Below are 23,295 nucleotides of genomic sequence, written 5' to 3'. Positions count from 1 at the left end.
TGTTATGTTCTGTACCTGTACTTTTTTTGCACAGAAGAATACCACCTACTATTTTGGATCTATGAAGGTTTCCTGATTATTTTTTGCCGGATGGCATTTCGCACGATTATTTTTGCCAGTTTTACCACTTTTCTTTACCATAAAAAGCAGAGGGAGACCTCCCACAGACCCTCCTGCCTCAAATTCCCCTTTCTATTAACCTTACTTAAACTTACATATATATTTTTGCGGCATAAAAGTGGTTACAAATGCACCAAAAAATAATTTGGGAAAAGTGGGTAATACCACTATTTCTGCTATTTTCAGTGCAGCAGTGTGTCAAGGTGGTCAGTGCTTTAGCCAGCTCTGGCAGGGTTGGACTGTGTAGCAGGTGTCTATGTGTCTGCCATGTCATACTCCTCCTTGACAATGGCTCTATAAATAGACGATTTGATTATTTCCCTCTCCTTATCTTGGCTCACTGGCTAATAGAGGGGAATATTTGTAGGATCGGCCTTACATTTTGGATGGTGTAGGAAGATAAAGATCTCTGGATTGGCTTAATCCTTGCCCAGCCACGATGATTTAGGCTCAGGGTCTGTAACCTTTGCCTCTCTGGATCTTTTGGACTACAACTCTCATCAGCTCCAGCCAGCCCAGACAATGGTGAAAGATCATAGGAATAAAATTACAAATCATCTGGTGAGCCACTAGTTGCAGATCCCTGATTTAGGCTGTGAAGCTAGGGCCGTTCTCACTAAGTCAGTTGCCAGTTCGTCCACATACTATCATGTCAGTATGATAACATGCATTCAGGACCAGGCCAACCACTGCCGTACAATCTTAATATTAGGATATGAACAACAAACAGAAATGCTCTAGTCTATCCGTGTGGTGTCAGACATATTTGAATTTCTGTCATGGTAGTTTTAGTGTTGAAGAACTAGAAATGCAAGGCAACATCAACACACACCCTGCTTGAAATGTCGATGGCCGTGTCCGACTGGCTTCTTCGCTCCTTCCTCCTCTCTGCATTCTGTCCATAATTTAAGCTGAGATGAAATCTGTCTGTTGTCATATCATTTTGGGACACAGAAAATTCTGTAATAGAAACACGAAAGCTTTAATTCAAAGGCATTGTGCTACACGCGTGCTAAAAATACCCCAAGTACTAGTCCCACATTTGACAGGATAACAAACAAAGCTAAAAATAACAAATAATTTGAAATAAGAAATATTCCTATTGCTGTATGCTTCAAAATGGCCGCAAGTCAGGCTCCTACTGGGCCTCTCTACATGAATAGGAGCTGAAAGCAATTCCAGGTTGTGCTCAGGATACAACATCTGTGGTAAATCCTTGCCTTTATGAGCTCTGAGGGCAGTCAGAGTTATGTTATGTAAACAAAATGTATACAGCGCAGATACACCACAAGGGCTGCATGGCGCTAGGAAACTTAACAGTGAATGGTATTAGGAGCCTACCTAGAATAGGAGAGTTTTAAGAGAAAGCCGGAATTGAAGATGATTCTTCAAATATCGCATTGCTGCGGGCAGTTCGTTCCAAAGGTTTCCTGCTGCAACCGAAAAGTTGCGTCCACCCAACCAGGCCCACCATAATTTCGGGATGATGACAAGATTGGCAGTTTCAGAGCGGAGAGCCTGAGCCGAGATGTAAGGCCTGAATTTGTCCCGAAGGAACTCGGCACCAAGATGTTAGTATGCATGATGGACTAGGCAAAGGGCCTTAAATGTAATCCTTTGAGCCACGGGAAGCATCTGAAGCCATGAGAGCGCATGAGTGCAACCAGAGTTGTAAGAGTGACACACATCATGTATTATATATCAAACTCATACAGATAAGCACAGACAGCACTTTTAGTGGTGTCACCAAACACGAAACATTATCAGGTCGGTACGTTTTAAACCTATTGAATGAATTACTTTTGTAGCCTAACAATTCTTTCGTAACCCTACGTTGAGCTTCACACTCACGATTATTTACATCCTTAATTGCAGGAAGGGAGTGAGTTCCTATCACCTGAAAAAGGAAGTGATTCCCGAAACAAGTAGTGTAAACAGGAAAGCTCATCTACTACAGAATAACTAATAATTTGGCATCTTACAAACTGTAGTATTCACCATGTATGAACTCTATTCATGCAATGTTAATTACTTCACTCAAAATACGAGTATTGTGTACATTTTCTTTGAATTTCAGACAGAATGACTGAACTGGTTATGATTAATTAATTATTTGTTATTTACTTTAATGTTGAGTCAACATATACAGATGAGTGTTATGGACTACCTTATATGATATATTACTTTATATTCATGAATTGTGACTAACTGTTTTCTTTGAACTAGGCTATATCAACATTTATGAATGATCACATCAATATAGCGAGATCTCCCATTGGAGTTCCTTGGTTCATTTCTTGATTAGCGTCAAGGAACTTTTTTGATACACATCTGTATTACCCAGCTGCCCAGTGACATTGTGACCTCCTTACTAAGCCGCTGTGACACCTTTTGGTCTGTCTGTAATGTCCCCTCTCAGCAAGATCTTTACAAGTGATCCAATTCATCCCCTTCCCAGCAGCTCCTCTGAAGTAGAAATTATTTAATCCTGGAGGAATTGTCAGCTGGCTAAAGGGAGGGCGGTGAAAAGCGCGTTTTGCACCACTAATTAGCACCTTAATGTTGGCATCTCAGTACTTTTTCGGTGACTTATAACTTTGGTGCCCTATGACAAATTGGTCGAAACCTTTCCAAAAACAAGAGACCCAACTTTGAATTTATTTGGAACGTTTTGTGCAGTTTTATCACATCATTGCCAAGGATTGCCACTGAATGGCCAGGGATGTACTCATTACCATGGATTGCCATCAAAAGCACGAGCTATCATATTATTGGTCAGATAATGTGGAGCTGGGGTGGTAAGTAAAGCCAATGCCTTTATTGCGACAGCAGACCCTCTATACTGTATTAGCATACACTGCTCACCACCTACTTCAGGATGGATGAACTCTTTAACATTCAGTTATAGATCAATGCTTTTCATGTGTGGAAATCATTGCTTAGTTTAATTGAGGGGCAAAGTTATATGGGGCCCCCAAATATAAGATTTCCCATTTGCTCCCCATAGACAAATGTGAACTGGAGTGTCCGATCCAGCCCTTTAAAACGAGGTAGCAATACTTTGAGATGGATGGAGAGGCAGAATATACTCAAACATCAATAATCAAACTAACTCAGTAAGTTGGCAAAGTGTAACTGTTTTAATATCAATGATGTAAAACAGGGAGTTACAACGAACATCAAAAAATTCACTCGATCTTCACACTCAATGCATTTCATGAAAAAGGCAAATGTTATACTAATAACTTGTCATCATTGATGTCAATATGCATTGCAAACTACAAAAACCTACTTGGGAAAGTGATTGGCTTACAGGGAACATCTAGTTATATGTTCCATACTTGTTAGGAAGGTGATTAGGTCTCTAACATCAGGTGGGTCAACTAAGCCCTCCCTTAGTGCAAGTCACTACGAACGTCATCAAATACACGATGTCCCATTGGTTACACAAACTATAGGGCTCTCTATCACGTGGCCATCTATAATTGGTTGGCACCCTTGTACCCCTCTGTAATATTTCACCTACGCAAGCAGCACGCAGGTTAATACCCAGGTGCTGGTGGGCTGTTCATAACCATAGCTTCCGACCAATTAGCCTGTCTTCCATCATCACCCTTGCAGTCTACCAGTCAATTAAGCTTTGAACTTAACCTTGAAAATATTCTCTGAGCTTGATAATATGAGGGAGTATAGGCATACTCTGGGCCTCATTACGAGTTTGGCGGCAGCCATGGAGCTTTTACAACATGTTTATGAGGTGGAGGTATTCTCCTCAAGGTCACTGATATGCATCTTCCTAAGTTTCAATGCTTGACTGATAAGGGAATGAATTGCCCACATTATACATTCATCTTGCAGTAGTGCGGCCTAAATTGATAAAAATTCTCTCGATTCTAAAACTGGAGTCAAAGTTCTTTTGCGAATTTTAGTGTAAGAACAAAAAGAATAAAATGTGACAGAATGTTTCACTATCCGTTTGACATACGGGGCAGGTTTGAGGATCAATTCCCTGATCCCGCCATTTCACAGTTATTGAATTCAGAGGAAAAAAATCCCCCGTAAACGGAGCACGTATGAACATTACCAACCCTAAGTGGACATGAGGTGTAAGAAAGTTGCCCTATTTCCCAATTTGATTACACTTACTTTACACACGCCTGTTTTACAACTGAAATGACTTTTGTTAAGTCCCCAACCAGAGTCCCCAGGGCACCAGCTCCGGCAAGCCTTTTCAAGGGCTATCCCAAGCAGGCGTGGTTGGAGAAGTGTCATTTTGAAAGTAAATGCACTTTTTAAAGCGGGCGCATTTAACAACAATAGGGTGCATTGAGATAATTACCACCCTGTTCCAGCGCAGGAATGGGGCGATAATCAACTTAATAGGGTGCTCCAGCACCCTACTGTTGTTGAATGCACTGGCTCCCGTGAGCGCATTAAATTTTAAAATTATTCTCCGACCACAAAAAGAAACATTTGAGCCTCCTACCAACCCCCAAATGACATGGGGCACGACGGGGAGGTCCAAATTGTTATTTTTCAGCCCGGGGCGGTGATGTCACTAAGGACGGCACTGTCCCCAACAGCTGTATTAAAGCAGCATCGCTCATGTCATAGCATTTGCTGACTGGCAGTTTTCCTCGATTTCTGGGCATTATGCTTGTAACCACGTTCTGCCAATAACACACTTTGCTTTTTTCTATTTACTGTGCCACATGCAAAAATCCTTTTTCTGTGATATTTGAATATGGTCAAAATGCCCTGAATCCTTGCACATTTAGTGATTGTCAAAGTAATAATCACCGTGTATGACACTCTGACCTGTTCCTAAACTATTTGTTGCAGACGGTGTACGCATCGGTGATGTCATGTGTGTTGTCATGGGTGGTGTCCTGACCAGAGCAGCGTGGTGACTGAACTATGCTTACTTTAGTAACCTTAACTGGTAAATGATTATTTATTTATTTTTGCATTGCAACAATAATGCCCCCCATATAAAGTGTTCCCACTGAATTTCCATGGATTTAGTAATGCATCCTTAGCCAGAACGCCCCTTTAACAGTATCTTTTCGGACTCTATATTATATATGGTATACATTACTTACCGTAATCGTATTTCTGATGCTTGTATCTGCTTAGATTCACATGCTGTGTATAGGCCGACATCTAGTGGAAGCTGCAGAGTATTACAGTTGTTGTTTTCTAAAATCGAAAAGGGACGTCGACAGGGCGTGCCAGTATTACTAGCCCTAGTGTGCCGTCTACTGTACCCATGGTCCTTCACGCATCGAGGTCCCTCAGATTGTTATTTTTCTGATATGAGGTAGCATGAAGTGTAGCCTGTGTACAGTTGTATACAAGCAGATACATATCAGACAACCTCATAAGCATCCATGCGCCTTCTCTCCGAGGGGAGGAAGGGTGGGCGCATGTGAATCTAAGCAGATACAAGCATCAGAAATAGGATTACGGTAAGTAATGTATCCCTTCTGTGGCTTGTGGGATCTGCTTAGATCACATCCTGTGCATAGATTAGCGAGCAGTGTTAGGAGAAGGTGGTGGGATGTGAGAAGGTTCATGGGAGAAGAGATGTCCTAGAACCACTTGTCCCACCTCTGTATCTGTCTTGGAATGAGAGTCAATGCAATAATGCTGAGTGAAAGTGTGTACTGATCTCCATGTAGCTGCTTTGCAAATGCTGTCCAGAGGGACATTTGCAATGAAAGGCTCCTGTGCTCCTTGTGGAGTGAGCTCTGGGTGTGAAAGGCAGAGTCTTGTTTGGTAGGGAATAGCACAATTGTATACATCTTACTATCCATCTGGAGATGGCATTCTTTGAAATGCGGTCTCCTCTGCCAGTTGGTCTGTTTTTCTTAGCAGTCTGGTCTTGTTTACATAGTAAAGGACCGCCCTCCCCACATCTAGTGTGTGGAGTTTTACCTCAGCTGAGCTGGTGGGTTTCTGAAAGAAAGCCGGTTGCTTAATAGACTGGGTTACGTGAAATTTAGAGATGAACTTAGGGGAGAACCTCGGATGAGTACGTAAAACCAGCTTGTCCTTGTGTATGGTAAAGAAAGGATCCTGCAATGACAATGCTTGTATTTCACTAACTCTTCTTATGTAAGTAATGGCCACTAAGAAGGCAGTTTTGTAAGTCAGGTGTTTAAGACTAGACATATGCATCTGCTCGAAAGGGGGTCCCAGGAGTTTAGCAAGAACAACATTGAGATCCCATCCTGGCGGTGGGTTAGAAGTTGGAGGGTGGAGTCTCTTTACTCCCTCTATGAAAGCTTTGATGACAGGTACCTTCCACCATGAGACTTTATTGTGGGAGGTGGTATAGGCTGACAAGGCTGCCAGGTGGACCTTTAAAGAGATGCATACTAACCCTGAGTCTAGCAAGTGGAGCATATATGTTAGAATGTGGGTAGGAGTACATTCTATGGGGTTCATTTGTTTAGACTGGCACCAAATAACAAATCTCCTCCACTTGTCAAAATAACAGTGCCGAGCGTCAGGCTTTCTTGCTTCCTTCAAGATATCCATACACCTTTGTGGTAGATTAAGATGTCCAAACTCGTTGACTTCCGAAGCCATACTGCCAAGTTCATTGAGTGAGGTTGAGGGTGCACTGTTAGTACCCCGTGCTGAGTAAGCAGATTGTATGGGCACAGGAGCTCAATGGGATCGCACATCGCCAATTTACGCAGATGTGGATACCAAGGTTGTCTTGCCCACTAGGAGCAAGTAGGATTAGCGTCACTTGTTCCTTGTGGATCTTGTTCACCACTTTCCTCATGAGAAGAGTTGGGGGAAAAGCGTAAGCAAATTTCCCTGACCAGTTCATCCATAGAGCGTTCCCCTTGGAGCCTGGCTGGGGGAATCTGGACTGGAAATCTGGCTATTGACTGTTTTCGCTTGCAGCGAACAAGTCTTTTGTGGGGAAACCCCATTGAGAGAAGAGGTGCTCTATGACCCCTGCATGTAGCTGCCATTCGTGTTCCTCTGGTAGAGGATCTCTGCTTAGTGAGTCTGCCAGAGAGTTCAGTTCCCCTCGAACGTGCTATGATGATAGGAATATTTTCAGTTTCAGTGCCCATCTCCAAATTTGCTGTGCAAGTTTGGACAGATTTGGATAGCGTGTGCCCCCTTGTTTGTTGATGTAAAACATCACCATAGTGCTGTCTGTCAGGACTTGCACAGATTGGTTCACTAGGTGAAACTCGAATGCCTGACGGGCTTTGAATACTGCCAGTAGTTCCAGCAGATTGATGTGGTTCTGTGCTGCTGCATGAGACCACAGACCCTGCGCTGTGTGGTGAAGGTAATGAGCCCCCCAACCAGCGAGTGAGGCGTCTGTTGTTACAATCGTTTGTATTTCCGGATCGTGGAAGGGTTTCCCCTTCAATAGATTCTCTCTCGTCCACCAGCGAAGATTTAGTGCTAGTGTTGGTGAAACGACCACTAGATCATCCCCACTGACCACCTGCCTGAGACCACTGTTTTGCCAACCACTCCTGCATGGTTTGCATGCGCAGGCGCATGTGAGGTCCAAGGTAAATGCAAGATGCCATCCTGCCTAGCAAACGCAAAACTTTGTGCACCCTTATCTGACGGCCGGCCTGATAGTATGGTATTTGCAGTAACATTTTCTGGACTCTTTCCTCTGATGGAAAGACCAACTCTTCTTTTTTGTTTATTACAGCTCCTAGGAACTGTTTGGTTGTACTTGGCACCAGGCTTGATTTTTTCTCGTTGATGGAGAAGCCCAATTGAAAGAGAAGGTTGTTAGTTCTTTGAATGTTTTGTTTGCAAATTAGGGGAGACTCCCCTGTAATCAGCCAGTCGTCCATGTAAGGGTACACTGGGATTGCCTCCCTGAGCAGGTGTGCTGACACCACCACCAGTACCTTCGCGAACACCCTTGGAGCAGATGCTATCCCGAAGGGAAGCACTTTGAATTGGTAGTGCTGGTTCACTATCTTGAAACGCAAGAATCTTCTGTGTGCTGGGAACATTGAAATATGAAAATAGGCCTCTTTCATATCCAGTGTTGCAATGTAATTCCCCTTTTTTTAGTAGAGTGATTACCTCTTGTAGCGTAGTCATACAGAACTTTTGTGGCTTGACATATTTGTTTGCAGGGCGTAAATCGAATACTGGGCACATTGTTAGATCTTTCTTTGGCACAAGGAAGTAGGTTGAATAAATACCCTTGTTTACCTGGTTGGCCGGGGCGATTTCTATGGCGTCCTTTTTGAGCAGCGTGGCGATTTCCTCCAGGAGGATGTGCTAGTCTTCCTTGCAGTGGGGTTTCTGTCATGGGTGGTGGTTCCAGGGTCTCTGGAGGAGTTCTATACAATATCTGCCCGCTTCGGTGGACAGCACCTATCTGTGTGAGGTGATACCCTCCCATGCTTGCGTGAAGTTGGAAATGCGCCCTCCTACTGGAGAGGCATGGAAGGGCATCTGAAGTGGGATGTCACTGTTTCTTAGGTGGGGTATCACCTCTGTAGGAGGGACTCCTTCCCCGTGCTCTGTGCGGTCCTCTCTGGCAGTTCTGAGAGGCTTGGCTTGATTGTTCCCCCCTGCTGTTCCCTGATTTTGGTTATAGTTGAAACCCCTCTGGGAAAATTGTTCACGTGAGTAACGAAAATTGCTGTTTCCCCTCTGGCCAGGAGATTTATTGGTCAATTGGCCCAATGATTTCAGTGTATTGTATTCTTCTTTGGCTGTTTTCAAGGCGTCCTTCGACGTCCTTGCCAAAGAGTACATTGGGCTCGACAGGCATATTAAGGAGAGTGGCCTGCGTCTCTGGTTTAAACCCTGATTGGCGTAACCAAGCGTGATGCTTCATAATGGTACCCTCCTCTATTATTCTGCCGGCGTTATCTGCGGCGTTGAGTGCTTTTTTAGCAAACAGCTTGAAACTGCCCTTCCTTCTGAAGCCACCAGAGATAATTGGGTCTTTAGGGGTTCCGGGGTTGAGAAGAGTAAAGCTGAAACCTCATCCCATTTATGGCAGTTGTAACTAGAAAATAAAGTAGGGTTATTAGCTATCCTGGTTTGGAATGCAGCGGAAGAGGCAACCTTCCTGCCCATTGTGTGAAGTCTTTTACTTTTCTTTTCCGGAGGAGCCTCAGAGGAGGCTAGGGTGTACCTGCTCTTTTCCTTGTGGTAGTAACAAAAAGCGACTCAGGCTTTAGCTGCCCCCTGATGTACAGCGGGTCAGAAGGTGCAGTGTTTGAAAAGTTATTCAATGCGGGTGTTGACCGCTCGCGTCTGATTAGGTGTTTCCAGCGAGGGTTGTATCTTTTGCTAGACAGACTTTAGTAGGGGAATAAATTGAGATACAGCCTTTTTAACTACCAAGATTTCGTCAACGAAATCCTTGTCCTGTGGATCTTCTTGGGTAGATATTTGGAAATGCTCAGCCACTTTGATGAGTACTTTGTTCACAAGAGGCTGATTATCTATAGGTGAGTCTACAACAGGGGCGTCCTTATCAACTGCGGAGCGTTGTGTACATCACTGTATCTTGGTAGACCTCATAGTCCTCATTATCCTCATAACAAGGGTCTGCAGCTTCTTGGCTATAGAGGTCTTCATGATCAGTGTCTGTGTCACATAGGTTGATGACAGTGGGATCTTGTTCTAGCTCAATGGGGTGAGATCTCTTAGCAGGGGGTTGAACAGGGTTCTGAGACCCAGCGGATGCTGTTGTGGGGGGGTGGAGTGAAAATTTGTGAAGTAGCTATGGTCTTTTTAATAGAAATTGCCATTAAGAACATTATTTTGATGACCCTATCTATAATTTCGGCTGACCATTGGGAAGAACTAGGAATGATTATAGGATGAGGTGAGGGACCTAAATCTTCTGGAGTAGGTGTAATATAGTGGAAGGCGTAGCCTTTTTCTTTACGGCAGAGGACAGGGAAACCTGTACCTGAGGTTCCTTAGCCTTGTGAGGGGACCTATCTTTTTTGTGATTTATGCCTATGAGGGGTCTTAGAAGAGCTTTTCTTAGACTCCCGTGACTAAACAAGGCCCTCTGGGACGTGCTTTTTAACTAAATGGACTAGTCCGGCCTGTGTGTTTTTTTTTTACCGCTATCAACGCAGAACGTCAAATCTCGACTGCGTTCAGATCCGAAGTGTTGTCAGTTGATTTACGACCTTCGGGAATGCTTTTATCCACGACATCTGTTCTGTCCTTCGACAGTCGGGGCCTGTCATGTGGCGATCTAAATTTGGAGTGCCCAGAGGACAGCGATTCAACAGACTTCTCCATAGATGTTGTGCGTTGCCGTTTGCTCGATACGCATGTCGAGTCTCAGCCGTGGGTTGTGTGTTTGGTGGGGAGTGTAGTGAGAGCACCATCGCCGTCGGGTGTCGTCCCCATAACAAGGCCGCTGGCCTGTCGGTTGTGGTCGGGGACCTGCGCTTGGGAAACCGGAGTAACCCCTTCGCCATTGGATACCGCAGTGTTGCTGCCTTCGCTGAAGGCTCCCTCAACTACCATGGCCTCGAGTGGCCTGGCGTGGTGGGCCCAGCATTTAGTTAGGCGGTCCTTAAATGTCTTGGGCTTCAAGAGCCTACATGCTCGACAGGAACCCTGGACGTGGTCTCAAGGGAGATACAGGTTACACACAAGGTGTTTATCGACCCACGGAAACTTCTTGTTGCACTTAGGGCACAGTTTAAAAGGGGTCTATCCATAATGGAATGACACAGCAGCTAGGTGAATGTGGTGTACGAAAAGATTCTAAAATGTCCTCCCCCCTCTCTCCCTACTGTGTGGGCCGAAGCCCGTGGTGGCCCTCCAAGGCCGGAACGGATCAGTCGATGGGAGTCTTCGACGGTCGTTTTCCTTCTTCACCGCCATCGGATGATCTCGATAAGCGAAAGGAGAACTCTGCTTTAGCCTCCATCTATGATGGCGGAAAAAAAAATCTGAGGGAAGTACCATGGGTACAGTAGACGTCACACTAGGGATAGTATTACTGACACGCCCTGTTGACGTCCTTTTTCAAGTTTCGAAAACAACAACTGTAATACTCCGCAGCTTCCACTAGATGTTGGCCTATGCACAGCATGTGATCTAAGCAGATTCCACAAGCCTCAGAAATATATATATATATATAATATCAGCATATGCTGCATTAGCAGTTAAGAATAAGAGAATAGGTAAATGCAACAAATGGCATTTCAATTAAATGTTTTGAATAGAAAATAGTATACACTGCTTTAGTAGTAAATAAAACAGTTTGAGACTTTTTCCATCAGCAGTCTTTTCACTCAATAGGAAAACTAATTTCACTTATTCATGGAGTATGTTGGGGTACTTGATTCGATTCCAGGGGAGAAGGTCTGACTTAAGAAAAGGAAGTGGGGTGTTTATTTTATGTAGGATTACACACGCTGAGACAAGCTGGTCATGTATGATCGAGTCACGCACTGCAACAGCTGCAACAGCTCATCCAACTCCAGAAAACTGCAAATAAGATATTGTAACTTCATTTAATATAATTATAATTTTTATGGATAAACTATGTATTATGAATTGTGTATGATGTAATAGCAATGGTCGTATTGTATGAATGAGATCAGAGTGTATATGGTTTGATTGTAAGCATAAAACACACGATAATATAATTAATACAAATATTTTGATGATGCCTGTGGCTTGTACAGGCTACTCCAGACGAACAAAAAATGACCCTGATTGTATGTGCAGTTCTACAGCACCTTCAGAGGAGCAAGATTTAAACTCTACTTCCTGCAGTGTCTGGGGGAGGATGAATACCTTCTTATTTACCTATTGAAGCCCTAAAAGGAAAATAAAAAGTATCTTTCCCAGGTCCTCGGTACATAAACTGTGCACTCGGGTGCTTCAATTTTGCATTGGCATATGTGCCATGGCAAAAATTACCACAAGCAGGTATGTATGGCAGCAATGCATATTTTCACTGCTTCATTTTTTGCCAAGGTGCAATTGCAGTGCTAAATGGTGATGCAAGGATACATATAGTTTATGTAGTCCGGTCTCATCCTTTGCAACAACATTTCAAGAGAAAATCGTTCAATATCAATGAAAATTGGTATACTTTATTTTTTTAGGAGTGGAGTGATTTCATCTAACTGAGCAACTTCTGTTGGGTAACGGTGGATTTGTTATTTGTTGATTGTGTTCGTAGAACAGCTCCAGAAATATCAATTGCGCTCCTATTGAGCGAGCCGAAAGACAGGCGAAGTGCCGAACACTTACTCTTCATGTGTGTGGATACCGAAAGAAACAAGTTCTCCACTGACTTATTAAATCCTTTCGATTTGTCGAGTTTCTGCAAGAAAGAGAACAGAGAAAATATAGCTCAGATACTTTTTACAATATCTGCATTGTTTACCATCAGATTACATGCAAATGAGAGCCACCAGCATATCATATCTTTGACAGCAATGTCAAAGAGCCCCCAAGAAGCAGAGGACTCTTGGCCCCCGGAAAGGAACAAAGATTGTATTGATGTAACCACTGATTACATGGGACTCATGGTATTCTATGCTATGCTGAGCTATTATTATACAGCAACTTACTGTAAATTCTTCTATATGATGTTATGTTAAGTAATATGCTCCTATGCTATTGTACCTTCTACAAGCTGTTAATATTTCGAACATAAAACATTGAGATACTGAAAACATGTGATTATCATATTTCAGTACTAACCAATTTCCAAATTAACCTATGTCCCCACGTTACCTGTTTATATTGGTTGAAAAGATAATTTCCAATCAAATGTGGGCCAGAGAATTTACAGTGGTTCATTGTTTTTATAGGCCCCTTTCACTGCAGTTTCCTCTCCTGAGGACAGAAGATAGTCAATCCGTGTAGCAAAGCAAATCTTTAACAAAGAGAAGTGCAGTCTTTTTATTTTTTTTTCCAGGTCGATTTGGAAGGACAATAGGCAGGGTCAGAAACAGGGACATCATTTCACCAAAATGCCAGGGGTAGCAGAAGTGACATAACACGACTATTGACCTCTCATGACATCACAAGAAGTAATGCCATTTGACCCAACCCCGAAGAGGAAACGATGGAGCACAACCTTTCACGCCTTGACAAAACAGGAAGTGGCAACACATAGCATTGTTCCTAAGTAAACTATGAAAAATATGGTTATGATATCACTATAACGTGATATGCATTTCATACAAGAATAGATCACCATATGTATCATGAATATCAGTATAGGCCCATATTACCAAATGACTGTGAATGCAAGCAGATGTCCAAGGCCAAATGATAATGAGGTGTTATTATGTAGCCCTTACGTTTAAGCGCTTTACATAGAATAAATATACACCCAGCCTGTGTTGGTACTCATTTATCGACCTCAGAAGGATGAAAGTCTGAGTTGAGGTGTTTAAGAATAGACTAAATCAGTGACTCACCCCCTGAAGTGTGCCTGAAGTAAACCTTTAATGAGTCTAGCAATTTTTGTATAGAATTCCAGGAAGACAAATGATTTTTTATTCTTATTCTTTCTTATTTAGGTTCACTGCCCAAAGTGTTACTAAACTCCTGTTTTTTTCAGAGACCTGAACAAAAAAGACAGCCACTCCTGAAACAAAGAGCCAAATGGCACTGGACACAGTCCAGGATCTACCCCTAAAATAAAAAGAAAGAAAAAGGTTTTTTAGGGGTAGCAAGGAAGATCACAGTGGTAACAAGGGAGACCTCAAGATCGCAGCTGTGACACATGGTGACCCCCAAATGATGTTTGTGGGTAGAAATCTTTTCAAGTTAAACCTTTGAGGTGGGCTAGGGAAAATGCCTAAATACAACTTCTCATCTTTTATAGGACGATGCTTCATTTTGATCAGATATAGCAAAAAAAGAAAATCAATTTAATTAGCATATAAAGTTTTGAAATCAGGGCCAAGTACAATTTAATATGCATATATAGAACTATCAATTAAAATCAAAGCTGTGTAGTCAAAGAGTTTGTAAATCAATATTTTGAATTAAAGTTGTATGCATTGAATCGCTGGACACTGTGCTTTGCGGATTAATGTATTATTGCTGGAGCGCACTGGTCATGTTAGAGGGGGGCAGGGAGCAAGCACAACAGACATGAGAGTATGCTCCAGGATACAGAATCTCTAAGAAGTACCAAGAACCAAGTGATGGCTCTCCTGGCAGAAATATGCATCAGTGATAGACAATGCAGAGGGATACCAATCAGAAGGGCATGTGCCACTACGAGGATCCATAGACTGTCCGCGGTCTTTGATACGGTGAACCACCACATTCTCCTGGGCCCACTTCAGGTGGTAGGAAAAGTTTCTGATCATGCACCTGATTGGTTCAAATCATTCTTTACAGATCGTCATCAGCAACTGAACTTATCCTGTTTGGACCAAGACACCTACTTATTGCTTCCAAGAAAACTGCCTATCCCGACCTTCCTAGGAACCAATTTAAAATTTGTTTCTAAGGTTAAGAGCTTGGGGTGTCTTTGGCAGGATAATCCAAGGTCCAGGCGGTGCACTATCCTTTGAGACTCTTACAGCAGATACTCCCCTATATTCCCAACGAGGATCATGCCTCGGTGGTGGGGGCCTTGACAAATGCACAACTGGACTACTGTAATAGCCAATTCATTGGTATTCCATCTAAACAAGGCCAGAGACTCCAAAAAGCCCAGAATGCTGCAATTAGAATGATTTTCAAGCTGGGAAAAACTGCCCATGTCTCATCCTCTCGCCGTGCCCTGCACTGGCTAGCAGTAGAAGTTCGCATTAGATTTAAGGTAGATTGCCTTATCTTTAAATGACTAAATGGGCTCGCTCCAGCATACTTGAGGGAAAAGAACCAACCCTACCAACCTTCAAGATATTTGCAATCTAGAGATTGTCATCTTTTGTGTTTTCCCCACTCAGCTCCCACAACAAGGGGAGACAGAAGATTTGCAGTCTTTGGCCCAGAACTCCAGAATATGCTTCCAATAGAAATCAGGACCCTCGAATATAGAGCCCTGAATACATTTTTGTATAGAGAGGGTTATTACATGGCTGTATGTTTGCTTGCACCCCTCTTTGGGCTTGGCTCTGCTTTGCATGAACCTGGTGTTCCAAATGCGCCGCTATACGGTTTGGTCCGTCATGTGCACGATACAAATGTAAAATGCAAATACAAATACTGTAATCAATAAGCACGAGCTATAAGATGATATATACAGGCTATATTTAATGGAGGGGCATACTTAGAGTTTCCACCTCTGTCTCAAAAGAACCCCCCCAGGCAAAAGATATTACACAAACATGAGAAGCAACCAGTAGCTAAGAGGCTTGCCTGCTGCATTATGTCTTTCATCAGCCAAAAAGTCTGAGAAATCGATATTCAGATGTTTGGAAGGCAAGTAACGAAATAACAAATGTGTTCCAAAATAGACACTAAGTTGGCTGTTGAAAATTTTAAGCTGTCTTCCTTTCTCATAGCCTGCTGGCATGTTACCATATCAGTTGATTGTCAACCCGCGCTGCCATCTTTAAACTCTTCTGCGCCAGGGTGCCTGTGCCAAAGGTTCCAAGAGATCACTGATTAAAACCAACGGGAATTCAGGACACATCATGGCGCCTCAGAGCACTTTAGGAACACTTAATCAATGCGTTATTTATTTATCCAAGATTTGTAATATGCCTCACACAACTGGTTGCTTCAGAGTGCCAAGCGGTCAAATGTGACATGGTGGGGAGTGAGGGGGCTGAGGCACCAGGGTAAAAGGGTTACTCCACTAGATTAAGGTGGGATGACTGACAGGATCCAAAAGTGAAAGGTCCTTTTCACAGTTTACCCCTAGATCTAGAATCCCATTGACTCCATGACTGAATGCATTGGTCACCTATGAGCGGTCGAGATCGTCTGGAAAGCCCCACTCAGGTGTGCCCATCTGGTCGGAGACGGGCACTGATGAGGGTAAAGACGTATTCATGTGGTTTGCTTCCAAGATGGACATGGCATGTCAAAGCATTCAAACATTGGGATATATTTTGCTTTGCTGTGATAATGTGAGTTTCCGAAGCAGGACAGATTCAATGCAGTCATATATATTGCAAGTAATTCAACATAGAGGGAATGCCTCAGCTTGTGATGCTGATAATGCGATGCCAAGTAGCATGCGCCTCTTGTACCGGGACCACAGGTCCTCTGGGTCAGTGACAGTCGCAGAATTTAGACTGTGTTTGAGTGGGTTAGACTTTGACATCCCACATAGAATTGAAAATCACCTAAAGTGAACAGGAAAGTGAGAAACCGGGACAAGTACAGTTAATTCTTCAGTTCATAAATCTCATGCAGAAGATCTCAAATGGATGCTCAGATTTGCATTAGGCAAATAGAGGTGCGACACTGAAGCGGGGAACCCAGCCATTGGCCATGGTTTGTATTGTGGCATAAGGGCTACATGACTGGTTGCACAGGAAGTGCACGACGAGGCTGGCCCACAGTGAAGCAAAAGGCCAAACATAGGGAAGAAAAAGATCAAATAAACGGGCTACTTTTATAGAAAATGTTCCTGCTCCTGGCACACCCTGACCTGGTCCTCCACATGACAAAATGTGCATGCCAGTTTGGCTGAACTGTAACTCAGCAGTCACTGCACATGCGAGACCACAATGGTATCAACCTCCCGTTTCTTAGGGCTTTCTTGTGGGTGTTCTAGCCTTTTGTGAGGGGCTGGGGAGCTAAGGGTCCAACGAGAGTGGGCACAGCACCTCAAAGCACACCCACAATTGCTGCTGCTATATGGCTGTTCAACCTCAGCCTGGCTCTGCATTAGGGAACCCTCAACCTTGCTTTGGAAGGAGGCAGCCTAGGGGGGTGCAATTAATCAATGCCTCCTTCCATCTGTTACTCAGAGGAGTCTGTGAGGTCCTTACTGGCCCAGCCCGAAGACCCCTCCATGGCGATCATTTAGTGCCTCTTTTGAGTGCATGTCTGTCCACCTTAGTGCATGGCATGTACTGTGAACACATGCCAGGGCAAGGGTATTCTCTGCTTTAGAAAGACCATCCCAACCCCTGGGATTTCCCCATCCCATTGGCACTAGCACCTGCTCCCATTTGGCACAATTGATACAATTTGGCTACATGCACAGGCGGTGGACAATCCACAATACAAGACCTGGTCAAAACCAAATATCTCCCAATTTCGTAAAAGACTGAAAACACATGTTAAATTAACAAGAAAAAGCAACCATTACCTGTTTGCTTCCGGAATGACCGCTTCCACAAACCAGAAAATCACAAGAAGCAGTAGATCTGGATCCCCCAGGCTTGAATAGCAATTTAAATGAAATCCAGATAAAGAGCCACTTTCTCCATGAAAGAAAATAGTGTTTTCTGATAAACCTTATTACTATCATGGATAGGGGGGGTGGCGGCCTCCAAGCCAATGAGGAGGCTCAGAGTGGGATATTTACCACGCAGTACATCCCCCACTTTGAGCATCCTCAGAGCAGGAAGCTGCCATCTTCCCTCTCTGGGGTTTTCAGGTAAGTGTGCTTTCCTGCTTTCCTGTGCCACTGCGTCCCATCCCTCAACCCCCTTTTCCACACAATAAGGCACCGCCCACCCCCTTCCGACTTACTTCCTCCCTCCTTGTCCATTGGCTGCGCCGGAAACAGTAGTGTTCCCGACACAGCTCCATTGTTTGCAGGACTGCCCTGAAAAGGGAAAAGGGAATGGGTATAGTCCCTTCTCCGTGATCCATGGTGGCCAGCTTGTTTTTTTGTTGTTGCAAGTTGCAAGATTTTACAAGTTACAAACTATTAGTATCCCGGTAAAATGTTCTGGGATACTAAAAGCAATAAACCCCTGCTGGGGTTTATTGGGGTAATGTACCAGGGCTTCGTTAAGGCACTCCATTGCTCAGGCCTGTAACTATGGCTCATTACCGGACGCAGTAATGGCCCCCCAGCTCGGGATTTATTGCTTAAGCAACCTACCTCCCAGCACCAGTAACTATACCTTACTTCAAAATCAAATCAAAAGAAATGATTGGGCCAATAGAAGCACGTGTCGCGGCAGCCACATTTCTTTCACTGGCTTCCATTGCCTCGCTCTTGGTGGCTCTTCGCTGTAGGAGTCTGCTCTGTTTCCACTTGCTGCAGTCGATTGATCCCATTCAAATAACTGAAAGAGGGCTCATTGCTATGGTTACATGTAAGCAAGACACTTATGGCACACAAAGGGCATGAACATATGTTACCTTTGGGTCGCTTTCGTGTACGGTTTCAGAAAAGGGAGGTGGCGTCGGTGGGACCACAGAAATCATGCTAGAGCATTGAGAGAAAAACACAACAAAAGAACACATTACCTTTTCCAAATAATACTGCATCAGTATCTACTTTACTATCTGGTTTCTTACGTTCTGTTTGTTCTCAATTGGTCGTGCCCTTTTTAAACTGGCACACCTTGGGTACACACTGTATATTGCCATCAGGACACCTACTGAGTTGTTAGCCATTACTGACTTTTAAGTGTGGACTGTGTGGATTAAAATATAAATTGGGCCCTTTATCTCCTGTACTGCTGCCATTGAACGCTTCTCTGTGGCCTAAATAGCTACACTTCTTTTGTTGATTTTCTCTCTGCCTTGTTCTTGGTCTCCTAAGTCTGGCTTCGCTCTGTCCCCTGTCCTTGCTCTTCACGTGCACTGAAATGTTTACTCTCGTCTTGCTCTTTTCATTTCTACTCTTCACTAACGGGAAATGTAGGCTGCTGCTTCTTTCTTCTACTTTGCTCACTGCTCCTGGGGTTAACTTACATTTTGCTTGCTATTGGCCAGTGCTTTTGTGTCCATTTTGGTGTGAGCCATTGATTTACTGCTTTGACAGGCTTGACAAATAAATCACTCTATCAGGAAACACCATGTCACAGAGTCAGATTAAACAGCATGCCAACAACCTGGAGGACATGCAGACCATCTCATGTGCTTGGTCTATCAAAAGAAAAATTAAATCCTTCCCCTTTATTCATTCCCAAGGACTTAGAATGACCTATATGTGTAATAGATTTGAATGGAAAAGTGATCTGAGTAGAATCGGACAATGATCTGGCACATATACCTATTCATCTGGCAACTGAAAAAGAAATTAACATTTTAAGTTCAGAACCATTTTATCCACTCAAACCTTTCTTTCTTTTAATGAGCTCCTCTGTGACCCCAATACTCCAGTTCACTCAAGGGGAAACATTTATAATAGCTTATTTTTATTTATTTTATTTTGGGTCCTTGTTGAGTATCAACCTACCACACAGGAAGAAGCGAAGCGCTCTCGAAGTTGAATGTGAGGGATACACGATGCATCGTTAGATGGATTCCAGATGGTGTATAATAGCTTGAGGGATTGAAGGTTAAATGGTTGTTGGGGTGGAAAGGGAGAATGTGGTGTGATGAGGAGGAGGGAGCCGACTGGCTTCACAAACAGAGGTGAGGCTGCTTCTTGAAGAGGCTAGTCTTGAGCTGTCTTCTGAAATGCAGCAGGAAAGCAGCAAGTCTGGCAAGTTGAATTGTTTGTAAACTTTCCCCACAAAACCTCATTTCAAGAAACAGATAACCTTTCTGAAAGAAATGATCTGATCAAATATTAACATAGCTCGCCTCATAATGTTCCCTGGGCTACAGTAGACTTGGCAAGAAAAAAATCTTAAAAGCTTAGAAATCTAAACATATATGTGGAATCGTGTTTTCTTTTGCTCACTCAGGCTAACCATTTCTCATTTTGCTTTGTTATTTTTGTTCTCCATTTAATCATTTTAAAGTATTTCAAACAATAAGAATGGGTGGCACTCATTGGAGATTTTCCATTTAAAATATATTTTCGATCTTCTTTATTCAAGATATTATTAAAATCTTGTAACAGCATGCTAGCATTCCAAAAAGCCAGCCATGTGGCAATATTGCCCTTGCGCGCCTTCACCACCCATGGACCACATGCACCCGCTCTATCATGTTGATCAATGCTCGCTCAGTAAGGATCGCTGACCTCATCTCGTCTAACAAACTTAATGCCCTGTTTAACACTGAAACATGGTTTACTCCATCCTCTGGACATGTTTTCGACATTCTCCTACCCCAAGGCTACTCCGTTCAACATGCCGACCGGCCAGGAAGGGCAGGAGGTGGAGTGGCAATCACCCACAGGAGCGATTGGCATGCTCCATCACCTCCTCTCTCGGACCTAGCTCATTTAACTCACTCGCCGGCAGTTCCCTCTATTGCACAAGGAATTCATCACCTAACACCTCATCTACAGACTACCTCACACGAGTGACTCTTTCATTGCAGACATCTCCAACGTACTCTCCTCTGCCAAATTAGCACATTCAAACAATGTCTTTCTCTGTGATTTTAACGTCCCTGAGTCGCAGGCGGACAACCACACTCAAAGCACCCTTTTTGCGCTGACCGCTTCCATGGACCTGAAGCAAATTGTGCTCCCCCATACACAACAAAGGCAACACCCTAGACGTGGTCTTCACATCATCCCCCTGCATCACCTGTGTAAACCCTATGCCACTTGACTGGTGTGACCAGGCCGTCATCCCATTATCAGTCACCCACTCAACTATAGCTCACAAAGGTCAGGATAAATGCTTCCTCACTCAACGTCGCTCATTCAAAACATTCCAGGACAATGAGCTAGAAGAAAACTTTGCAGACTTCCCCACCACAGGGAAAACCTCGGACCTCCTGGAATTATTCAGCAAATCTGCTATGAAACTGGTGGACACTCATCCCCCCCTAAAGTCCAGCAAGGATAAGACCAAACCATCCGTCCCATGGTACATCCCCAAGCTACTCACAGACACTAGAGGGGACACAAGCTCAAAATTGGACTAAACAGGTTTTGCTCGCGCTAGTATTTTGTAACAAGAAAGGAAAGGGCAGACCAACCCAAATGTTGAATGAGGGCGACTATCGCACTCAGTAGGTAAACTGTGTGAACAACCAACATTCTAAAAGTGAGACAAAAACCATAAGTGTAATCAAATTATGTAAGTTAGTGGAGGATTATATAATTGTTCTATCATCTGTTCTTCAAATTGCTTAGCCCAGTTAATTGGCATAATCCATACGATGTTCCAAGAAAAAGGACAGAGAAATGTGCTAACTGGCCCTGCCTATATTGTGGGCTTGCCTTGATTTGCACTGGTGGGCCGCCTGTATATCAGGGGATTGAATAAGAAGACAAATCAATTCGTCAATGGTGTTTATTTAATTTGGTGATGAGCACAACCAAATTCCTAGTTCTATAATTTCTCACAATACTTTTTTTCAAGAGCGAAGAGGGCTATCTAAGTCCCTTTGATTTACTCAAAAAAAGGGAGACAAGAAAAAGAGAGAACTAAAAAGTGGTAATGCACCCAGTAAGATATTTTGGCAATATTGGAACATTAATAGCCTATTTCCTAGTTGTTTTAGCCTGGATAAAATGTATGCAAAACTGTGTTTTGAAGACTAAATAGCTGGCCGGATAGTGTGCTAGCTATTTGACTCAACTGGTATTATGTAGAATGTGGCAGATGCTTACTCGCCATCCCTACATGTGTGTCTACTGGTTTCAGTGGTTTTGTGTGTGATACCACCTTCTTCAGGACAGTCTTCGGTGAGTGGTTTGCTCCCTAGAGTCATACTCAAATGGCGTTTAGTTAATTCGCCAAATTATTTCTTTTTTGCTATCATTTCGCTTGATCAAATAATTCTCTACACATGTTTAATCACAACAATTCAGAATTAAATTCCTTACACGTCACAAGCATTTTAAATCCATTCACAATAAGTTAATGTGATACCACAATCATGTAACAAGGGGCTCCAATCATACAACCATCTTAAACTAGTTTCAATCTGACGTTAAGTGCTCATTAAATATCAATAACTGTAATGTATATAGTGCACCTGTATGTTCATACGTATTCGAACATACAAGCTCAGGATTACATTCCTTAAAACAATGAATATCAGATCAACCAAACAATTTCTAACTGGTTTAATGCATTCAGCCAGCTCTCCTTTATGCCCAACAGGAGACCAGTTCTTCTATTTCATTGCGAAACTAAGACACTGATTGATCAAATATCCTAGAAACAACATCCCTTTCATGCAAAATGTTATTTACACTATCTTTTATTATTGTATAGCATTCTGTGTACATCACTCTCGGGAGCTAGTCGCTATTCATTATTCCTTACTTATCTAAAAGTCGCTGCAGTCTTCCTTAAAATGATGGCCTTCTGGATAAGGAGCCCATTAATGAATTTCCATTTTAGCACCCATTTGCAACAATAGTCTTTTTCTATTGACGCCTCTTTTATTCGACAGGACCTCTTGGATTTCCATGAATTGAACAGTACTCGGGTCACCAGCATAATGAAGGGCAAAAGAATAACTTTGATCACTATCTGTAACTGCTGAACTGTGTTCCTCTTTTCATGCTTTAAGATTTAGAAAATGTACTACCTACATACACCTTGTCACATGGACCTATAGAAGGAGCTACATCACATAGGTGGAATTGCAGTTGTAAACTGGTCAATGCGCCACCCATTTCTGCTTCTTTCATATTTATGCTCCGTACCTCTGTTGCATCCAAACTTTCGTACTGAACACTTGCTACATGTAAAATATTCCAACCATCTTTATTAAGAGCTAGTGTTCTTCCCTGGACTCACCATAGGGACTCCCTACTAGAAGATCTCTACCTGTACGCAACTTCCTGAAAGTAAATTGTGGTGTATCACCTACTATTTCCCTCACATTCGAATCCTGATGTAAAATAGACCTATGCTGAGGCATTATTTGTCTCATTTTTCTTGGGCACTGAAGCCAGTGATAAATCTAGCGCCATTCTTTAACGCCATCATCTCCTTATTTTTAAGCTACAACACGCTCTTCCTGTCAATTTTCTTCATCTTCTCAATTGTTTTTGTGAGACACCATCTTAGACAACCTATGCTTTTGAATCTTTCACCGATAGCTTTTCATGCTTTATCAAAATCTCTCTCCAAATAAAAATGCTGTTTCGCTCCAAAAAGCTCACTAAATAAAAGTAGTCAATGCAAGTACAGATTCATTAGTTTTACTACACAGGCCTCATTTATAATGTTTCCAGAT

At 43.0% G+C, this 23,295-nt stretch overlaps 1 protein-coding gene across 3 annotated transcripts in view; it reads right to left on the bottom strand.

Moving 5' to 3' along the window:
• The window catches only part of SYTL3 (synaptotagmin like 3), a 778,488-nt gene that overhangs the window by 370,419 nt on the left and 384,774 nt on the right, over positions 1–23,295 (bottom strand). For all 3 annotated transcript variants that reach the window (XM_069607884.1, XM_069607886.1, XM_069607885.1), the window contains exons 6-8: positions 18,385–18,451; positions 12,385–12,457; positions 953–1,080 (exon numbers count right to left, since the gene is read on the bottom strand). In XM_069607884.1, coding sequence (XP_069463985.1) covers positions 953–1,080; positions 12,385–12,457; positions 18,385–18,451 — 268 coding nt within the window. The remainder of the gene's footprint in view (positions 1–952; positions 1,081–12,384; positions 12,458–18,384; positions 18,452–23,295) is intronic.

The sequence above is a fragment of the Ambystoma mexicanum genome, chromosome 4q (genome assembly GCF_040938575.1).
Source record: "Ambystoma mexicanum isolate Mex_15411 chromosome 4q, UKY_AmexF1_1, whole genome shotgun sequence".
Taxonomy (NCBI): domain Eukaryota; kingdom Metazoa; phylum Chordata; class Amphibia; order Caudata; family Ambystomatidae; genus Ambystoma; species Ambystoma mexicanum.
Note: the sequence above shows the minus strand (reverse complement) of the source record. Positions and strands in the feature narration are given on the sequence as shown.